This window comes from Hippopotamus amphibius, chromosome 1 (assembly GCF_030028045.1).
Source record: "Hippopotamus amphibius kiboko isolate mHipAmp2 chromosome 1, mHipAmp2.hap2, whole genome shotgun sequence".
In the NCBI taxonomy this organism is placed as follows: domain Eukaryota; kingdom Metazoa; phylum Chordata; class Mammalia; order Artiodactyla; family Hippopotamidae; genus Hippopotamus; species Hippopotamus amphibius.
The window spans coordinates 152820564-152838241 of NC_080186.1; the positions used below are offsets into that span (position 1 = coordinate 152820564).

General features: G+C 41.1%; 1 protein-coding gene across 5 annotated transcripts in view; it reads right to left on the minus strand.

Annotated features, from left to right (window-relative positions):
- Positions 1–17678, minus strand: part of ARHGEF37 (Rho guanine nucleotide exchange factor 37) — a 52094-nt gene that overhangs the window by 24686 nt on the left and 9730 nt on the right. For 4 of the 5 annotated variants that reach the window (XM_057731289.1, XM_057731279.1, XM_057731298.1 and 1 more), the window contains exons 2-4: positions 6956–7152; positions 5627–5750; positions 1173–1320 (exon numbers count right to left, since the gene is read on the minus strand). In XM_057731289.1, the coding sequence (XP_057587272.1) occupies positions 1173–1320; positions 5627–5750; positions 6956–7152 (469 nt within the window). The remainder of the gene's footprint in view (positions 1–1172; positions 1321–5626; positions 5751–6955; positions 7153–17678) is intronic. The other variant, XM_057731307.1, reaches the window with a different exon arrangement.

Genomic DNA, 17678 nt, shown 5'->3' on the forward strand with positions numbered 1-17678 from the left:
ATATAATTGCACCTTGGTAAAATAGCATATGTTCATGAATAATCACTGTAGCAATCTGTAATATGCAAAGAATAGAAACAAACCAATGTCCATCAATAGATACCAGTTAAAAAAACTGTGAAACAGCTACACGGTAAAAAAATATGCAGCCATTCAAAGGATCATACATGTATGTATTGAAATGGAAAGACCTCCAGGATATAATGTAAGTGAAAAAAAATTACAAAATTTCATTTAAAAGATGGAAAATAAGAGTATGATTTGTATTTGTATGTGTGAATATAGGAACTCTGCAAAGATCCATAAGTAATTTAAAAATGGTTACCTTAAAAAAAAAAGTGGTTACCTTAACTTTGTGGGTAGCCACAGTAATTGGAGAGATGCAGGGACAGGGTTGGGAAGATTTTTTTACTGTATAAATTCAGATGTTTTAAAGCTTTTGAACCACGTAACTGTTACCCGTTCAAAATTTTAATTAAAAAAAAATTTGTTCTCTACATATCTCTACCTAGAGCTTCTACCCACTGGTGCCAGTTCTGAGCTGTGAGGCCACCCAGGGGAGTTCTGATCCTTTTCCATGGGGCAGGACTCCAGCCATCTGTAGAGAGGTCTCCCCAGGTGATACAAACCTAGTTCCTGCCACGCTACTTACAGCACATGGTTCCCACCATCTCACTGCCCTCCCTGTGGTAGTCACGAGGGCTGTTCATCAAATGTTTCTGCTTTTCCACCCGGGAACACATGGCTGGATGGCAGGGCCTGGCCTCCTGGTAGCTGGACAAAGCCATGTGATTAGTTCTGGCCCATGAATTATGAGAAGCAACGAACTATCACTTCTGGACTAAAACATTTAGTTACCAGTGTTAGAACCTCCAGAGCTCTTTTTTCCTTTGCCAACTTATTGGCAATATTCTGGACAGTGGTTGCTGTCAGCTAGGGTCCCAAAATGAGGATGACAAAGAGAAAAGCCCCAAGTTAACCCACAATAGAGCATAAGGAAGGTGGAAACCTTGTTGGTGAAAGCCACTCAAAGAGCTGGGAGTTGTCTGTCTCTGCAGCACACCCTAGCCTAGTCTGACGGGGACACTCCTGAGGCCATGTGAGCAGCACCAAGCAGGGGTGGGACTTTAACAGCCTCTGACCTCGTGGTCCATGAGGGTCATTCTACTCACAGCACTGCCTCAATGACGTCCTGGATCTCCTGCTGCAGCTCTGGCTCCTTCCGGTAGGTCTCCACCAGCAGCAAGGCCTGTTCGTAGCTGGTACAATACACCTTATAGACTTGCTCCAATTCCTCTTGGAATTCCAGGAATAAGTTACCTGACAGTGAAAAGGCAACAAGGAGTTCTCAGAAGCATGTGTGCATGTCCTCTTGCTTAGGACAGGGAAGCGGTGAGTGACACAGCGAAGCACTGCAGCTCTGGAGGGAAACTGCCAGGCTTAACCAGTGCTGTCGCCTTGGGCAAGTCCCCTCATCTTCCTGAGCTTCTATTTTTTTTTTTTTGAATTATTTAATCTTTTTTTTTTTTAGAACTTTTATTGAGATACAATTGACATATCTGAGCTTCTATTTTCTTCATCTCACTTTCAAAAGGCTGCCATAGGATTAAGTGACAAAATGATGTAGAGCTCAGACTGGTGCACTATGTGTACTTAATAAATGGTAGCTACAATTACAGCAATAATGTTGATAATTCTCATATTTGGACAATGTTTTATAGTTCACAAAACACACTCACATTATATCTTTACAATTACCATGTGTGGTAAGTACAACTTCAAATGCTCTGTTTCCCGAGACACCCTATAGCACAGCATGGGTAGTCACAAACGTGGGCTTTGGAGTCAGAGAGAAGGAAGGCCAGATCTCCAGCCAACCCTTTCCCAGTGGTGTAATCTAGGGCGAGTATTTGATCCAGCTCTCAGCAAAGACTCCCACAGCGACAGTACCACCCCAGGAACCGAACCCCCCCCCCCCGCCCAGTGCCAGTCAAACCAATCCTCAGAGAAAACGCCTTCAGGAGAAGCCCCCAAAACAAGGGAGAACATGACCAGGAAAGAGACCCGAAACTGCATCTAGGGAGAATGTGTGTGATAGGGAGACCAGCCAGCTGCAGAGATGATCCCACTAAGAGATAGCTTGGGCGTAGCCCTGAAACCTAGGGCGTTTCCACATTCTTCTCTACTAGGGTGATACTGCAGGAATGAGACTAATGACAAAGAAACCATATCATACCAGTATGGCCAGGGGCAGGGGCGTTTCAGTAACGGAAGGGTGGAGGAAGGCAAACTCCCTTAGAGCAGAGAGCAGAGCTGTCCAACAGGCAGGAACGCTCTCTGCACCAAAGATTTATTTCCTCTCCTCTTGTCCTTCCTTAGTCACAGATGGAAAGTAGTCACAGCAGCAAAGAGTTACTCCCAGTATCAAAAGGGCACTCCACCTCTAGCTGGGAGAAATGAGAAAGGGAGGCAGGATGGTCAAGAGCTAGGGCTCTAGTCTGAAAGAGCTGTTCAAATCGTGACTCTGCCTGGTCACGCTGTGTGGCCTTAGGAAAATTACTTAACCTCTCTGAGTCTCAGGTTTTTCTTTAGTAAAATGGGAATGATAATAGTAATAATAATCATCAAGTAACAGTGTCATGAGAATAAAAAGGGCTACTACATGTTAGGCACCCACAGTCATGGTTGGTGCAGGAATGGGTACTATTTTCATGTAGCAGGCATGAAACTGAGGCTCGGAGACATGAAGGAGCTGTAGGTGCCAGAACCTCATGAGTCAGACTCCAAAGCCCCTGCTCTAAGTCAGTCGACCTGCAAGCCATGGCACACGTGGCTATCAGGCACCTGAAATATGGAGAATCCCAACTGAGATATGCTGTCTGTGTAAAAGACACTGGATTGCAAAGACTTTGTACAAAAGAAAAAAAAGAGAGTAAACTGTATCATGAATAAGTTTTATATTGATTACATGCTGAAATATTATTTTGGATATACTGGGTTAAATGAGATATATCATTAAAATTAATTTCACCCTCTTTAGTTTTTTTAACATAGCTACTCAAAATTTTTAAATTAAATTTGTGGCTCATATTGCCTTTCTTTTAGACAACAATGAACTAGAGCATGGTGCCTTCCAGTGATAGGACCCTGTGTAAGATCTCCTGTGAACATCTGAGTTGTGTTTGAAATCATTCGTAAGGACACAGAACCTGACTCATTTGGGAGGTTCTTGCCTGAGGTCCAAAAATCTTTTAAAGTGTTGTGGCTATGGAATTGGGAAAAGGGCCTTCCTTGCATAGCAGGGCCTGGGGGCTGAGAGGGGCATAGAGAGAGCTGGTGGGAGCCAGCAGAGCCTTGATCAGGCACAAAGTTGCACCTAGGAGAAGAAAAGCCATGCGGATTCTTTGTGCCTCTTCCTGGCTAACCGCAAGGGGCAGAGGATGAGGAGCCTATTTTCTGTAGACTCAGTAAAGGCCAGGGAATAGGTCTGCCAAATTAGGAGGGAAAAACACAAGATGTTAAATTTGAACTTCAGATAAATAACAAAGAATGTTTTAGTATAAGTATTATATGTCCCAAAAGTTCCATGGGATATACCTATACTAAAACGTTATTCATTGCTTATGTGAAATTCAAATATAATTGGACATCCTGTATTTTATGTGGCAACTCTACCAGGGAAGTAGTGAAGGCAGGGAATGGAGATGTCACCAGGTATGTTCGGGGGATAAAGCAGCATCTTGACTCTTTGCAGGTCAAGCAGGAAGGCAGAGATGGACAAGTGAGGACCCTTAATAAGGAATTAGGTTGAACTTCAAACCCACAGCAACAGGAGATGCTGACCTCAGAGTCCCCAGACCCTTGGAGTGTCTTCAACCTGAGGTTATAACAATTTCCACTCAAATAAGTGGTCATTATTAACAGAAATAAGGATAAAATGATTAAAGGTAAGACTATCTACCTAGATGCTTTAAAAATTTTTTTTTCCTTAATTTTAAATTCCTCTGTTATTTAAAGGAAATAGTCACTCATTCACATTGCTGTTTTAATGAAGAATCATATTTTTAGGAGAATAGTAAACACACCATACACAGGTTTTAATCCCACACTCTACTGCATGGAAGCTGTTCAGTGCAGTAGTTGAGACCACTGGCTCCAGAGGCCTCCTGCCCCAGTGCATATCCTCCTGGCTCTGCCACTAGCTGGATGACCTTAAGCAGGTTACTTCCTCTCTCTGTGCCTCAGTTTCTTCAACTGGGAAATGAGATGACAGCAACTACCGTTCAGGGTCGTTGTAAGGATCAAATGAGTTAATACATGTACATCAGAACAGTGCTGGTCATTTAGTGAACACTCAGAAAGTTGGCTTTTTCAAAAAATTTGTGTATTTGTTATTTTTAATTCCCACCATCATCATGCAAGTCTAAGAAAAGGTAGAAGATTGGGGCTGTAAAGGCCAAAGGGACTTGGGTGGAGGCCCCCACCTCATCCTCTTTTCTGCCTAACATCATTCACCCCTGTCCCCTGACTCCACTTGAAAACCCCTGACCATAGACATTTTGTCAAGTAGCCCCAGAACAGCAGATGGGAAAAGACTGCAGAAGACAGGGATGAGGTCTACACCCACGTGTCCCTTCTTCATGTCTGGTCATCCTAACCATTTCAGAATCAGAAGTCTACATTCACCCCTCGCTTAGGTGAAGGTAAAGCCACCAGCTGGTTTCACTAATTCCACTCTTGCCACGCTCTCACAATCCATTGTCCACAACTGCCAAAAGGATCTTTGAAAAATAAATCTGACCATATCACTTCCCTGCTCAAAATTGTCCAATGACTTCTTATCACACTTAGAATAAAATCCATACTCCCTACCAAGACCTAGAAAGCCCTGCAGGATCTGGTCCTTCTCTGCTTCTACTATCTTATCTCCTAACACTCTCCCCTCACTGTTTCCCCTGGAGCCACACCAGCCTTCTTTCTGCCTGTCCTTCAAAAATCCCAGGCTCATCCCTGCCTCAGGGCCTTTACAGAGCCATTCTCTCTACTCTCCCTCCAGATCTTCTCATAGCTGGCTCCTCCGTAACAGGTCTCAGTTCAAATCTCCTCTCCTTTGAAGGCCTTCTCTTTTTTCAAAAATTACAATTGTTATTCTTTAAATTACAAATTACTACTTAAAATTCCCCTGTTTATCTTTGTATCATCTGTCTCTCTCACTAACTTGTTAACCCATGAGAACAGAAGATCGGACCCTCTGGTTGATGTTGTGACCCCAGCACACAGCACAGTGACTGGCACACTGCAGGTACTCAGTAAATATCTGTTGAATGAATTAATGTGAAAGAACCCCAGAAGAAAGTCTCAGCCATGACACTAACCAGTTATGTGTCCAGCAGGATGTCCTCCCTGTCTCTAGGCCTCAAGTCTCTTCATCTGTAGTGACGGGGTTGGACTGGATATTATTTGAGGGTCCTGCCAGCTCTGACATGCTATATTTCAGGGATCCCCAAAACAGTCTCTCACAGAGTTGCATTTCCCTGGAATGCTGCAGAAAGTACAGCAATGACCACATGGTGAGAACAATTCCACAGGAATCTCAGGCTGCTAACTGCCTGTTTTTTTTGCTTACCAATCAGCTGCACTTGTTCCTCTTGCCTGGAGGCTGTCTCCTGCAGATCATGGAGCAATTTGCTGTTCACCTTGAGGATATCATCGATGTTTGAGAACAGGACATCCAGATCTCCCTGTGGCAGCTGGAAGGAACAAAGACACTGTGGGAGGTCGGTTAGGAGTTGGGTAGAGTGACTTTTTTTGTAGGCTTTGGACAGTAGTCCAGAACAGTCACACCACTGAGGTTCCATCACTCTTGGGAAGACTATCCCAGTGGAATGTTTGCAAGGACTTTGAAATTTTATAACTTAGGCATTTTCATTACTCTACAAGAAGAGAGGAAGAGACAGAGCACTCAGCATGAAAGGAAAGCTGAACTGTATTATCTTAGGTCTGCTGCCAACTATAATTTTTCTCCTCTCATTTTCCCCATCTGTCATATAAGTGTGGGAAGTTGGACTTCTTTCCAGCTCTCACATACTTGGCACCTACCACCCTGAGATATATTCTGAACTCCAGCCCACATGAACTAAGCTATACCACTGTTAAAAAGGATGCAGGACATCTATATATGTGCATGAATATTTATAGGATATATAGAGAGACAGATGTCCTGGATTCACAATCAAGCGGGAAAAGTTAACTGTAGAAAAATAGAGTATGCTCTTATTTTTGCTAAAATAAGTAACAATCTATATTTGTTTATTTAATGCCTATGGAGAAAAAATCCCAATTTCTGGAGGGTGAAATATGCGAGGGCTTTCACTTTCTACATTATCTACTTGATTATTTCATTCATTCAATAAACACTAATTGAAGTCCATTATTTATGTGTCAAGAACTGGGATACATTGAACTAAATAGTCGTTCCCTTTATGGACCTTACATGCTAGGGGATGCTTGAAATTTTAGAGAGAGAGCCTGTGTTATTTCTGAAATCAGGAAGAAAAAAGATGTAAAAAATGAATACTAAAATAGAAACCCATCATAAAGATAACTTTTCCATGTTACCACCGTCCAAATGAGACAATTAGAAACAGGTCACTTAAAACAATCTGTTCTAAACTTAATAAAGGGCTCTTTTATCCATTAGTTCACTTACTTGTCTGAGGTGATTGTTCTCTGCCCATTTAGTAGATGAATATACTAAGGCTCCAAGGTGTTAAAAGCCTTGCTGAAGGTTGCAGGGCCAGTAAGTGGAAGTACCGGAACTTACATTCAGGTGACTTCACATCCACCACACTTTCCCCTCCATCAAGCCTGCCCCAGGAACAGATGTGAGGTCTCAGAAGCTGGGACCCACGTCTGCCTCTATAAAGACAGACTGAGTGTGGCCCCACCCAGATACCTGCTGCAGGCGGCTCCTTATGTCCGAGGCACAGAGCTGGAGCACGTGCAGGTAGGAGACCTCGGTGTCAATGAGTTCCCTGACGGCCAGATTCTGGTGGAGCAAGGATCTGTCCTCAGAGAGCCGACCTTCCCTGTCTGGACTCCCTGTCCTAGAGGACAGCTCATCATCCCCATGATCAGTCATGTCAGCAGGTTCTGGGAAAGACAAACACATCCAGACTCACTTCTGGGAGCTCTACTGGGACATGCTGTCTCTAATCCAAAGACAACTATTCATCAGGTGGCCTAAAAACATCCTTAGCTGCCTACAGAGTCAAGAAGAACTGCATATTAGCATTTGTGGGCAGTATCTGAACAATCTTAAACAGTGGAACACAGCTCAGGTAATTGTTGACATTGAAAACTCATTCCCCAGGATTCAGACAATGTGCTTGCCTGGCTTTTCTTCTATTTTCCCCCCGGATCTTGACCCAGATTTCTTTATCTGGTTCATCTGAGTCTCTCTCACCCTCTTTCTGCCAGCAGTTCCCTCCTCTCCTCCCACCACTACCCCATTCAGGCCATACTACCTATCACCTGGACTATTTCCACAGTCTCCAGGAACATTTTTTCAAATCCAAACCCCTCTCCCATATGCTGCCACCCACACCCATTCATCCTGGATATGCTTCCAGCTTAAACTTTCTGAAACAAAGCTTGTGATCCTGGTGTCCTCTGCTGTGAGACAGTAATAGCTATCTGCTGCTCTGTGGTCTGCCTCCAACCTCATTTTCCTCTTCCCTGACACACTCCAGTAAAAGAAAATTAAGTGCTTTTCTCCTTACCTGCATGGCCATTTCCTGCCTCAGTGCTTTTGCACCTGCTGTGACTCCTCCCATGTCTCTATGCTCTGACATTCATCTCTAAGGCCTTTCCTTATCCTCCCAGCCAGATGTACTTTTCTCCTTTATCTCTAAGTTTAGAAAGTACAAATGGCAATACTGTGGACAAGAAAAATCTCCCTACTACAGAACATCTAGAAATGCTAGATCAGCTATAACAAACTTCCTTTTCACTGCATAGCAAGGCTTGCAAGAAAGTAAAGGAAATCAGCAGGGATCCCCAAACAGAGGGAACTGAAAACCAGAGCAGGAGCAGCTAAGCTGATGCAGCTGTAACCACTTTGGACAGGGTGGGCAGGGAAGAGGGCAATGCCCAGCTCAGTGATTCAGAGACTTGGGTATTAGCACCCAGGCAGAATCAGGAAACAAGCTAATTTCCAGAACTGGGATCCCTCAAGCACACCAGTAAAATGGCAGATTAGAAAAAAAAGTCCCCCTACCCACACAGAAGATGATAAAAATGTTTCTTCATCTTGGCTTGGGTCCTGAGTAAAGGAAAAAGTCATTTCTGAAAATTCATAACAGGCTTGATTTCACTGGATTGTAGGTTCAAACGTATACTACACATATGGTCCAAGGAGCTCAATGCTGAGAAATAAGCCAAAAAAGAAGTCCCACAATAATGCTACTGTGAGTACCTGAAGAAAAAATAAAATGTCTCCAGGAGCACACATCCTTAACCGAGGCCACATGGTACTCTAAGAGATAACCCTGTCCTGACGTTGAGCTTAATCCAAAATTACAAGAACTCCAGTGTAAATGAGCATCATCAGAGACAACAGAGCAGGATTAGACCCCAAGAATATCAGATAATCAAACTATCAGATAGAAACTACAAAACAAGCAGGAAAAGAAAAGACATGCAAAAAATAAAGACCTGTATGATTTTTTTAAAGCACCAAGCAGAAAAAAATTTTAAAAATAAAAATAAAAAATAAAGTACCAAGCAGAATTTACAGAAATTAAAAATTTAGTTTCTGACATTACAAACTAAATGGACAGTTTAAACATTTAGGAAAGAGAAACAGTAAAGGGTCAGATAGATACAAAGAAATTATTCAGACTGCTAAAAAGAAAGGGAAAATCATGGAAAATATGAAAGAGAATTAAGGGATCTGGATACTGAAGTAAGAAGTTCACGTAGGAAATCTGTGTTCCAGAAGACAAGGAGAAACAGAGTGAGAAGAGGCAATATATGAAGAGATGAAAATAATAATCATCCCGAATTTATAAAAGAATCTATAAAATTCTTAGGTCTAGGAAGTACAAGTCCCAAGCAGGATAAGTTTAAAAAAAAAAAAATCACATCTAAACACACTGAAAGGAAATTTCAGAACCTTGAAGTCCTGGAGAATTTACCTTACAGTTTCCTTGTCAGGAAACTATGCTCCACCAAAATAAAGAAATAAATCATGAAGGAGAAAGACACAAGATACAGGGAACTGGTAATCTAATATGTGAGAGAGGCTGAGGAAATCCCTAGGATAGGTGAAAGGAAATCCTAAGTTTGACTGTTGGTGTCAGATAGGCAGCTAACAGTCTGAGCTAGAACACTAGAATGTCTTGAGACATTCAAATTTATTGAATCAGAAGAGAATATGGTCCTTATTTAGGCATAATTACACAGAAAATACATATGAAACTAAGAAACCAACAAAAACAATTATAACAATTTTTATAACAAAAAAATTGTGCAGAAAAACGTAATTATGTGTCACTATCTGATTCAGTTATAAATAGAATCTACACAGGTAATAATGCAGGTGATCTATTTCATATTATGTACTGAGAGGACAGGGTGATGGAGAGGGAGTAAAAAAGAGCTAAAGCCTCATCGTCCACAGTGGAAATCAAAGAACAATGCCTAAAGTGAAAGCTCAAGAAGGAGCAGTGCATGTGTGCTACAAACCAAGCAGCTAAAACTGACAGGAGGAATTGCCTGGTAGTGGCTGGAGCAGGAAAGAGAAGAGGACAGGCTGCTTTTCATAACAAACATTGTAGAATTACAGAACTATACATCTTTTAAAATTATATGCTTTTATAGCTTTGAAGTGAACTAAAAACTAAATGTAAGAAAAAGTGAGAATTCCTCAATTTTGCTGCAGATCAATATTTAAAAATAAATCATATTCCTGTGTATACTCCTGGAGGAAAACATAGGCAGAACACTCTTTGACATACATCAAAGCAACATCCTTTTTGACCCACCTCCTAGAATCATGGAAATAAAATTAAGAATAAACGAATGGGACCTCATGAAACTTAAAAGCTTTTGCACAGCAAAAGAAACCATAAACAAGACTAAAAGGCAACCCTCAGAATGGGAAAAAATAATTGCCTATGAAACAACGGACAAAGGATTAACCTCCAAAATATACAAGCAGCTCATGCAGCTTCATACCAAAAAAGCAAATAACCCAATCCACAAATGGGCAGAAGACCTAAATAGACATTTCTCCAAAGAAGACATACAGATGGCCAACAAACACATGAAAAGATGCTCAACATCACTCATCATCAGAGAAATGCAAGTCAAAGCCACAATGAGGTATCACCTCACACCAATCAGAATGGCCATCATCACAAAGTCTGGAAACAACAAATGTTGGAGAGGGTGTGGAAAAAAGGGAACTCTCCTGCACTGTTGGTGGGACTGTAAGTTGGTACAGCCACTATGGAAAACAATTTGGAGGTTCCTTAAAAAACTACAAATAGAACTACCATATGATCCAGTAATCCCACTCCTGGGCATATACCCAAAGAAAACCATAATCCCAAAAGAAACTTGTACCATAATGTTTATTGCAGCACTCTTTACAATAGCCAGGACATGGAAGCAACCTAAATGCCCATCAACAAATGAATGGATACAGAAGATGTGGCATATATATACAATGGAATATTACTCAGCTATAAAAAGGGATGAGATGGAGCTATATGTAATGAGGTGGATAGAACTACAATCTGTCATACAGAGTGAAGTAAGTCAGAAAGAGAAAGACAAATATTGTATGCTAACTCACATATATGGAATCTAAAAATGGTACTGATGAACTCAGTGACAAGAACAGGGAAGCAGATACAGGGAATGGACTGGAGAACTCGAGGTATGGGAGGGGGCGGGGGGTGAAGGGGAAACTGAGAAGAAGCGGGAGAGTAGTACAGACATATATATACTACCAACTGTAAAATAGTCAGTGGGAAGTTGTTGTATAACAAAGGGAGTCCAACTCGAGGATGGAAGATGCCTTAGAGGACTGGGGCAGGGAGGGTGGGGGGGAATCGAGGGGGGGGCGTCAAGGAAGGGAGGGAATATGGGGATATGTGTATAAAAACAGTTGATTGAACCTGGTGTACCCCCCAAAAAAATAAAATAAAATAATTAAAAAAAAAAAATAAACCACATGCCAACATCTAAAAAAATAAAAAAATAAATAAATAAATAAATCATATTCCTGTGTATACCAGCAACATTTTTTAAGAGTGCAACTTAAGGAAAAATAGCAGCATAATAATAAAAAGATTTAATAATAACATATTTATTCCTTCCTAAATACCTTAATTTAACAAAAGACAGGGAGCTCCCTAGTGGCCTAGTGCTTAGGATTCCGGGCTTTCACTGCAATGGCCTGCGTTCACTCCCTGGTTGGGTAACTAAGATCTTGCAAGCCACATGTCCAGAAGAAAAAAAAAAAGATGTACAAGATCTTTATGAAGAAAATTATAAAGCTTCACCTAAATATATTTAAGAACTACTTAGGAATTCCCTGGCGGTTCAGTGGTTAGGACTCTGAGCTTCCACTCAGGGGGCCTGGGTTCAATCCCAGGTTGGGGAACTAAGATCCCGCAAACCATGTGGTACAGCCTAAAAAAATAAAAACAAAAACAAAAAAAGAGAACTAGTTACAAGTAGAGATACACTATGTTCATGGATAGGAAGAGTCAATATCATAAAGATGAAAATTGACCCAAACTGATTCAATACAACTTTAATAAAACTCCTGATAGGGTTTGAGGGTTTTTTTTAGTAGAACATAATACAATCATTCTAAAATGTAAATGGACAAAAAAGCTAAGAATGACTAAGGCAATTCTGAAGAACAAGGTGGGGGGAACTTCCTACCAGATAACTAGATCTATTTGAAAGTCATAATAATTAAAAAGTATGGTATTGATGCAGGGGCCAACAGATCAGTAGAACAGACTAGAGAGCCCAGAAGCAGACCACAATAAATATGGAAACTTTATATATGACATGTCACTATAAGTCACTGAGAAAAGGATGGTCCACAGGATAATTGGCCTCCCCTATAAAATAAAATAAAATAAAATAAAATAAAATAAAATAAAATAAAATAAAATAAAATAAAATAAAATAAAATAAATGCAATCCCACTGCACACCCCAAATAAACTCTACATGGATTAAAGACCTAAATGTTAAATGTGAAACTCTAAATTCTTAGAAGAAAGCAGGAAAATATTTTTAAACTCTTTAGATGGCAAGGATTTTTTCAACAAGACATAACACGTGCAAATCCCTAAAGAAAAGACTGATAAATCTGACTACAATAATATTGGAATGTTCTGTTCATAAACAATTCTATAATCAAAAGGAAAAGAGGGGCCTTAGACCAGAAGATATTTGTAGTGAATACAGCCGACAAAAGTTTAATATCTAGACTATATAAAGAACTTCTATGAATCATTAAAACAAGGCAATCTAAAAGAAAAATAGACAAAGGATATGGTTGCAAATACAGCATTTAAGTTCCTTCAGTGTCAATTTTAACCACCTCCTATTAGATCCTGCTCTAATGCTAAAACTGGAGAGCTAAATTCCAGCTTTCTAGACTCCCTTGCAGCTAAGATTCTACCATTCAGATGATCTCAGGTGAGCCAAAATTTAGAAATGAGCTAAGCAGGAAAAGAAGTGGTGCTTGAAGTAACCATTTAATGGGAAAGGTACTGCATTGTTCTGAAATCAATAGTTCTGGCCATAGATTGTGGCTAAAGTCATAGAATCTTTTCCCCCCTTTGGTCGCACCAGGCCTTAGTTGTGGCAGGTGGGTTCCTTAGTTGTGGCATGTAAACTCTTAGTTGAGGCAGGCATGTGGGATCTAGTTCCCTACCAGGGATCGAACCTGGGCCCCCTGCATTGGGAGCACAGAGTCTTATCCACTGCACCTCCAGGGAAGTCCCTAAAGTCATAGAATCTTTTTTTTTTTTTGGTAGGAGTATATTTATTTATTTATTTATTTATGGCTGTGTTGTGTCTTCATTGCTATGTGCAGACTTTCTCTAGTTGTGGCGAGTAGGGGCTACTCTTTGTTGTGGTACACGGGCTTCCCAGTGCGGTGGCATTTTTGTTGCAGAGCACGGGCTCTAGGCACTCATGGGCTTCAGTAGTTGCAGCACATGGGCTCAGTAGTTGTGGCTCGTGGGCTCTAGAGTGCAGGCTCAGTTGTTGTGGAGCACGGGCTTAGTTGCTCTGCAGCATGTGGAATCTTCCTGGACGAGGGCGCGAACCCGTGTCCCCTGCAATGGCAGGCGGATTCTTAACCACTGGCACCACCAGGAAAGTCCTAAAGCCAGTAGCAGGGACAGCAGCTTCCCAGTTCTCCAGTTTCCTGATCATTACAGAGGGTAGCAGCTTATTTGGAGGGCTTTTCCTGCATTATTGCTCTGGGACTCTCTTTTTCTTTTCTGGCTGCACTGTGAGGCATGCAGGATCTTAGTACCCCGACAAGGGATCAAACATGTGTCCCCTGCATTAGGAGCACAGTCTTAACCACTGGACCACTGGGGAAGTCCCTGGGACTCACTCCTGAAGCCCATTCTGTGGCCTGCTTTGCCAGGCCCTCCACCAATTTAGTAAGCACCTAAGACCATCTTTCAAATCCCTTCTGGTTAAAATTGAATGATTTGTGTTATCTCCAACTAAACTCTGGCTAATACAGGCGTGAAAAGTTAATTCACAAAAGAAGAACTTTAAATGCCTAATATACAAATGAAAAGATGTTCAATTCACTCTCAACTAGACAAATGTGAATAATTAAAACCATAATGAGGGAATTCCCTGGTGGTCCAGCGGTTAGGACTCTGTGCTTTCACTGCTGAGGGCCTGGGTTCAACTCCTGGTCAGGGAACTAAGATCCCCACAAGCTTCAGGTGTGGCAAAAAAAAGAAAAAAATCATAATGAGATACCATTCCATGCCCAAGAGATCAGCAAAATATGAAAATAAAATAAAATGTTGGTGAGACTGTAAATGAATAGGAAATCTCATATACTGATATAATAACGCAAACTGTTGCAATCACCCTACAGATCAACTTGGCAATGTTTAGAAAAGTTGAAAATTCATACACTGTCAGGCCAAGGAGTTCTACTCCTAGATATACCTCTCCTTCAAGAAATTTCTCCAGGACTTCCTAGGTGGTGCAGTGGTAAAGAATCTGCCTGCCAATGCAGGGGACACGGCTTCGAGCCCTGCCCTGGAAAGATTACACGTGCCGCAGAGCAACTAAGCCTGTGCACCACAACTATTGAGCCTGTGCTCTAGAGCCCGTGAGCCACAACTACTGAGCCCATGTGCTGCAACTATTGAAGCCCACGCGCCTAGGGCCTGTGCTCCACAACAAGAGAAGCCACGGCAATGAGGAGCCTGTGCACCACAATGAAGAGTAGCCCCCACTCGCAGCAACTAGAGAAAGCCCGTGTGCAGCAACGAAGACCCAATACGGCCAATAAATAAAATAAAATAAATTAATTAATTAAAAGAAAACTTTCTCCACAGGCACACAAGAAATGTAGACATGAATGTTCACTACAGCACTGTTGAAATAACAAAAAATTAGAAAAAACCTAAATGCCCCAATGAAAGTGGAAACCCAGAGTACGATACTATTTTTAAAAGTTCAAAATGTGAAAAGAAAAATAAAATAAAGTTTTTAAAAGTTTAAAATATGTGAAACAGGGACTTCCCTGGTGGCACAGTGGTTAAGAATCCGCCTACCAATGCAGGGGACATGGGTTCTATCTGCGAAGATCCCACATGCCTCAGAGTAACTAAGCCGCAAGCCACAACTACTGAGCCTGAGCCACGACTGAAGCCCACTGGCCTAGAGGCCATGCTCCGCAACAAGAAAAGCCACCTCAATGAGAAGCCTGTGCACTGCAACGAGAATAGCACCCGCTCGCTGCGACTACAAAAAGCCCATACACAGCAACGAAGACCAAATCCAGCCAAAAAAAATTTTTTTTAATTAAAAAAATAATAAAATACGTGAAACAATGCTAGATATTGTTTAGGGACACATACATATGCAGCACAAGTATTAAATTTTTTGTGGAAGTGGTTAGCAATAAATCCAGGTAATTAAAGAAATTTTCACATATTGAGGTACAGGGAAGTTATTCTGGCTTATACATGATTTAATTAGATTTTCTGCTAACTGAAACAGCCTGTTTGTGGCCTATCAGACATACATCATCATATCTGCTTTAATTATTAAAGAAAAGGGCACAATGACCACCAGTAAAGATTGTGCATGTTAAAGATTAAATGCCTCCTTCCTGGAACACCAATGCTGGTACCCCTTCAATGATAAGACTCCCTTCCCAGAAGCCAAGGTCATATTGACTCACTGTGTACATGCTGATCTGTTTTTTTTGAAAACTTGAAGCAGTATATTCTTGACTTGTTTGATGTTCTTTATTCTGACATAATAATGTAAAACTGTGCTGAAAACCATGCTACTCTGGAGCAGCTCCTCAGAGTTATCTGAGAGGATGTCTCCCAGGCTATAGTCCTCAGTTTAGCCCAAGTAAAACATTTTTATTCCCATTATATATAGTTTATTGATTATTTCTATCAACACAGGATAAAAGTAACCTCTGGAAAGGGAGCTAGAGGAATGGAATTGGGGAGAGAATCAAAGGGGACTTAATGGTATCTGAGGTGCTTTTAAAGTTAAACTTTTAATTCTGAGATAGAGATTCACACACAGTTGTGAGAAATAATACAGAGGTTCTATGTACCCTTCACCCAACTTCCCCAATGACAACATCAGGCAAAACTATAGTACAATCTCACAGTCAGGATGTTGACACCAATACAGTCAAGACGCAGAACATTTCCATCTTAAGGATCCTTTTCATGTTGCCTTTTCACCCACTTGGCTCCAGCCCCATCCCATCCTTAACCCCCAGCAAATAAGAATCTGTCCTCCATTTCTATACTCTTGTCAGTTCAAGAATGTATGCAGGGAGTTCCCCAGCAGTCTAGTGGTTAGGACTCGGCGCTTTCACTGCTGTAGCCAGCGTTTAATCCCTGGTGGGGGAACTGAGATCCCACAAGCCTCGCGGAGCGGCCAAAGTAAATAAACAGATAAATAAAATAAAAGCTTATAAAAAAAGAATGTATGTAAAACACACAATATATATATATTTGAATCATATAATATGTAAACTTTGGGGACTGACTTTATTCAACCAGCATAACTCCCTGGAGGTTCATGTAAGCTGTTGTGTGTTATCAATAGGTCCTTCCTTTTCATTGCTGAGTATCTGAGATGTTTGATTTGCTTTTTAAAAAACTGAAACAAATATGGCAAAAATGTTAAACAAAGCTAGGTAGTAAGAACATGGGCATTTGTTGTTTTGTTCTTTGTTCTTTTCTGGACGACTAAAGTATTTCCTAATATTTAAAGTGGTATGCATCCCATTCGGCCGTGTACTCAGGTTACTTAGGACTATGCCTCATCTTCCTTGCTAGACACTAAGCTCGTGGACACAGATGAGCACCCATTCATGGTGTCTCCCTCTCTGTCTCATAATGCTGATACGTACCCGAATACTTCTTTGCATACATAAATGGCCCTTTCCATGTATTAGTAGCAGAAGTTTCTGTCCTGGGTCATAAGCACTGACCCATGGATCAGATAATTTATATACATGCTTGGCGTGGGCAAGGTTGTTCAGAAGGCAGAAGGCCCAGAAAGATCCTGGAACACATCTGATACACAGCTCTAGTCCAATTCCTCCACGCTGCCTTTGGCCTGCTAACCTGTCCCTGGCCCGAGTTGCTAACATTCATTGCCCAGTGCATTGCTTCTCTAGAAAGATCTCAATCGGATTCCAGGAAAGCTACTGAGGTTCCACTACTCAGAACTTTTGCTAAATAAACAAAAAACATAAGTAATACTTCACAGAGAACTGCTAAATATTTAAAGTAGCACTTAGGTTAATTGCAATCTAGACCTCAAAGCAGGCGTGGCAGAACCTCTCTGTAGCAGCATTTTGTTATTCTCTTAGTTTATAGCCCATGTAATGGAAAGAAGCACATTTTTATTTCTTTAAAAGTATATTATTTGGCAATGAAAAGGAATGAAGCAGTCATGTATGCTATAACATAAATGAATCTTGAAAACATTACGCTAAATGAAAGACGTTAGCCACAAAGGACTACATATTTGATGATTCTATTTATATGAAAAGTCCAGAATAGGCAAATCCATAGAAACAGAAAGTGGATTAGTTGTTTCCAGGGCTGAAGAGATAATGAGTTGGAGTGTGGTGGCTGGGTTTCTTTTGGGGATGGTGAAATGTTTTAAATTTATTAATGGTGATGGTTGCACAACTCAGTGAATATACTAAAAAACATTGATTTGTACACTTTGAATGGGTGAATTAGGGACTTGCCTGGTGGCCCAGTGGTTAAGATTATGATTCCACTGTAGGGGGTGCAGGTTCAATCCTTGGTTGGAAACTAAGATCCCGTATGCCATGTGGCATGCCCAAAAACGGAAAAAAAAAAAAAAAAAAAAGGTGAATTATAT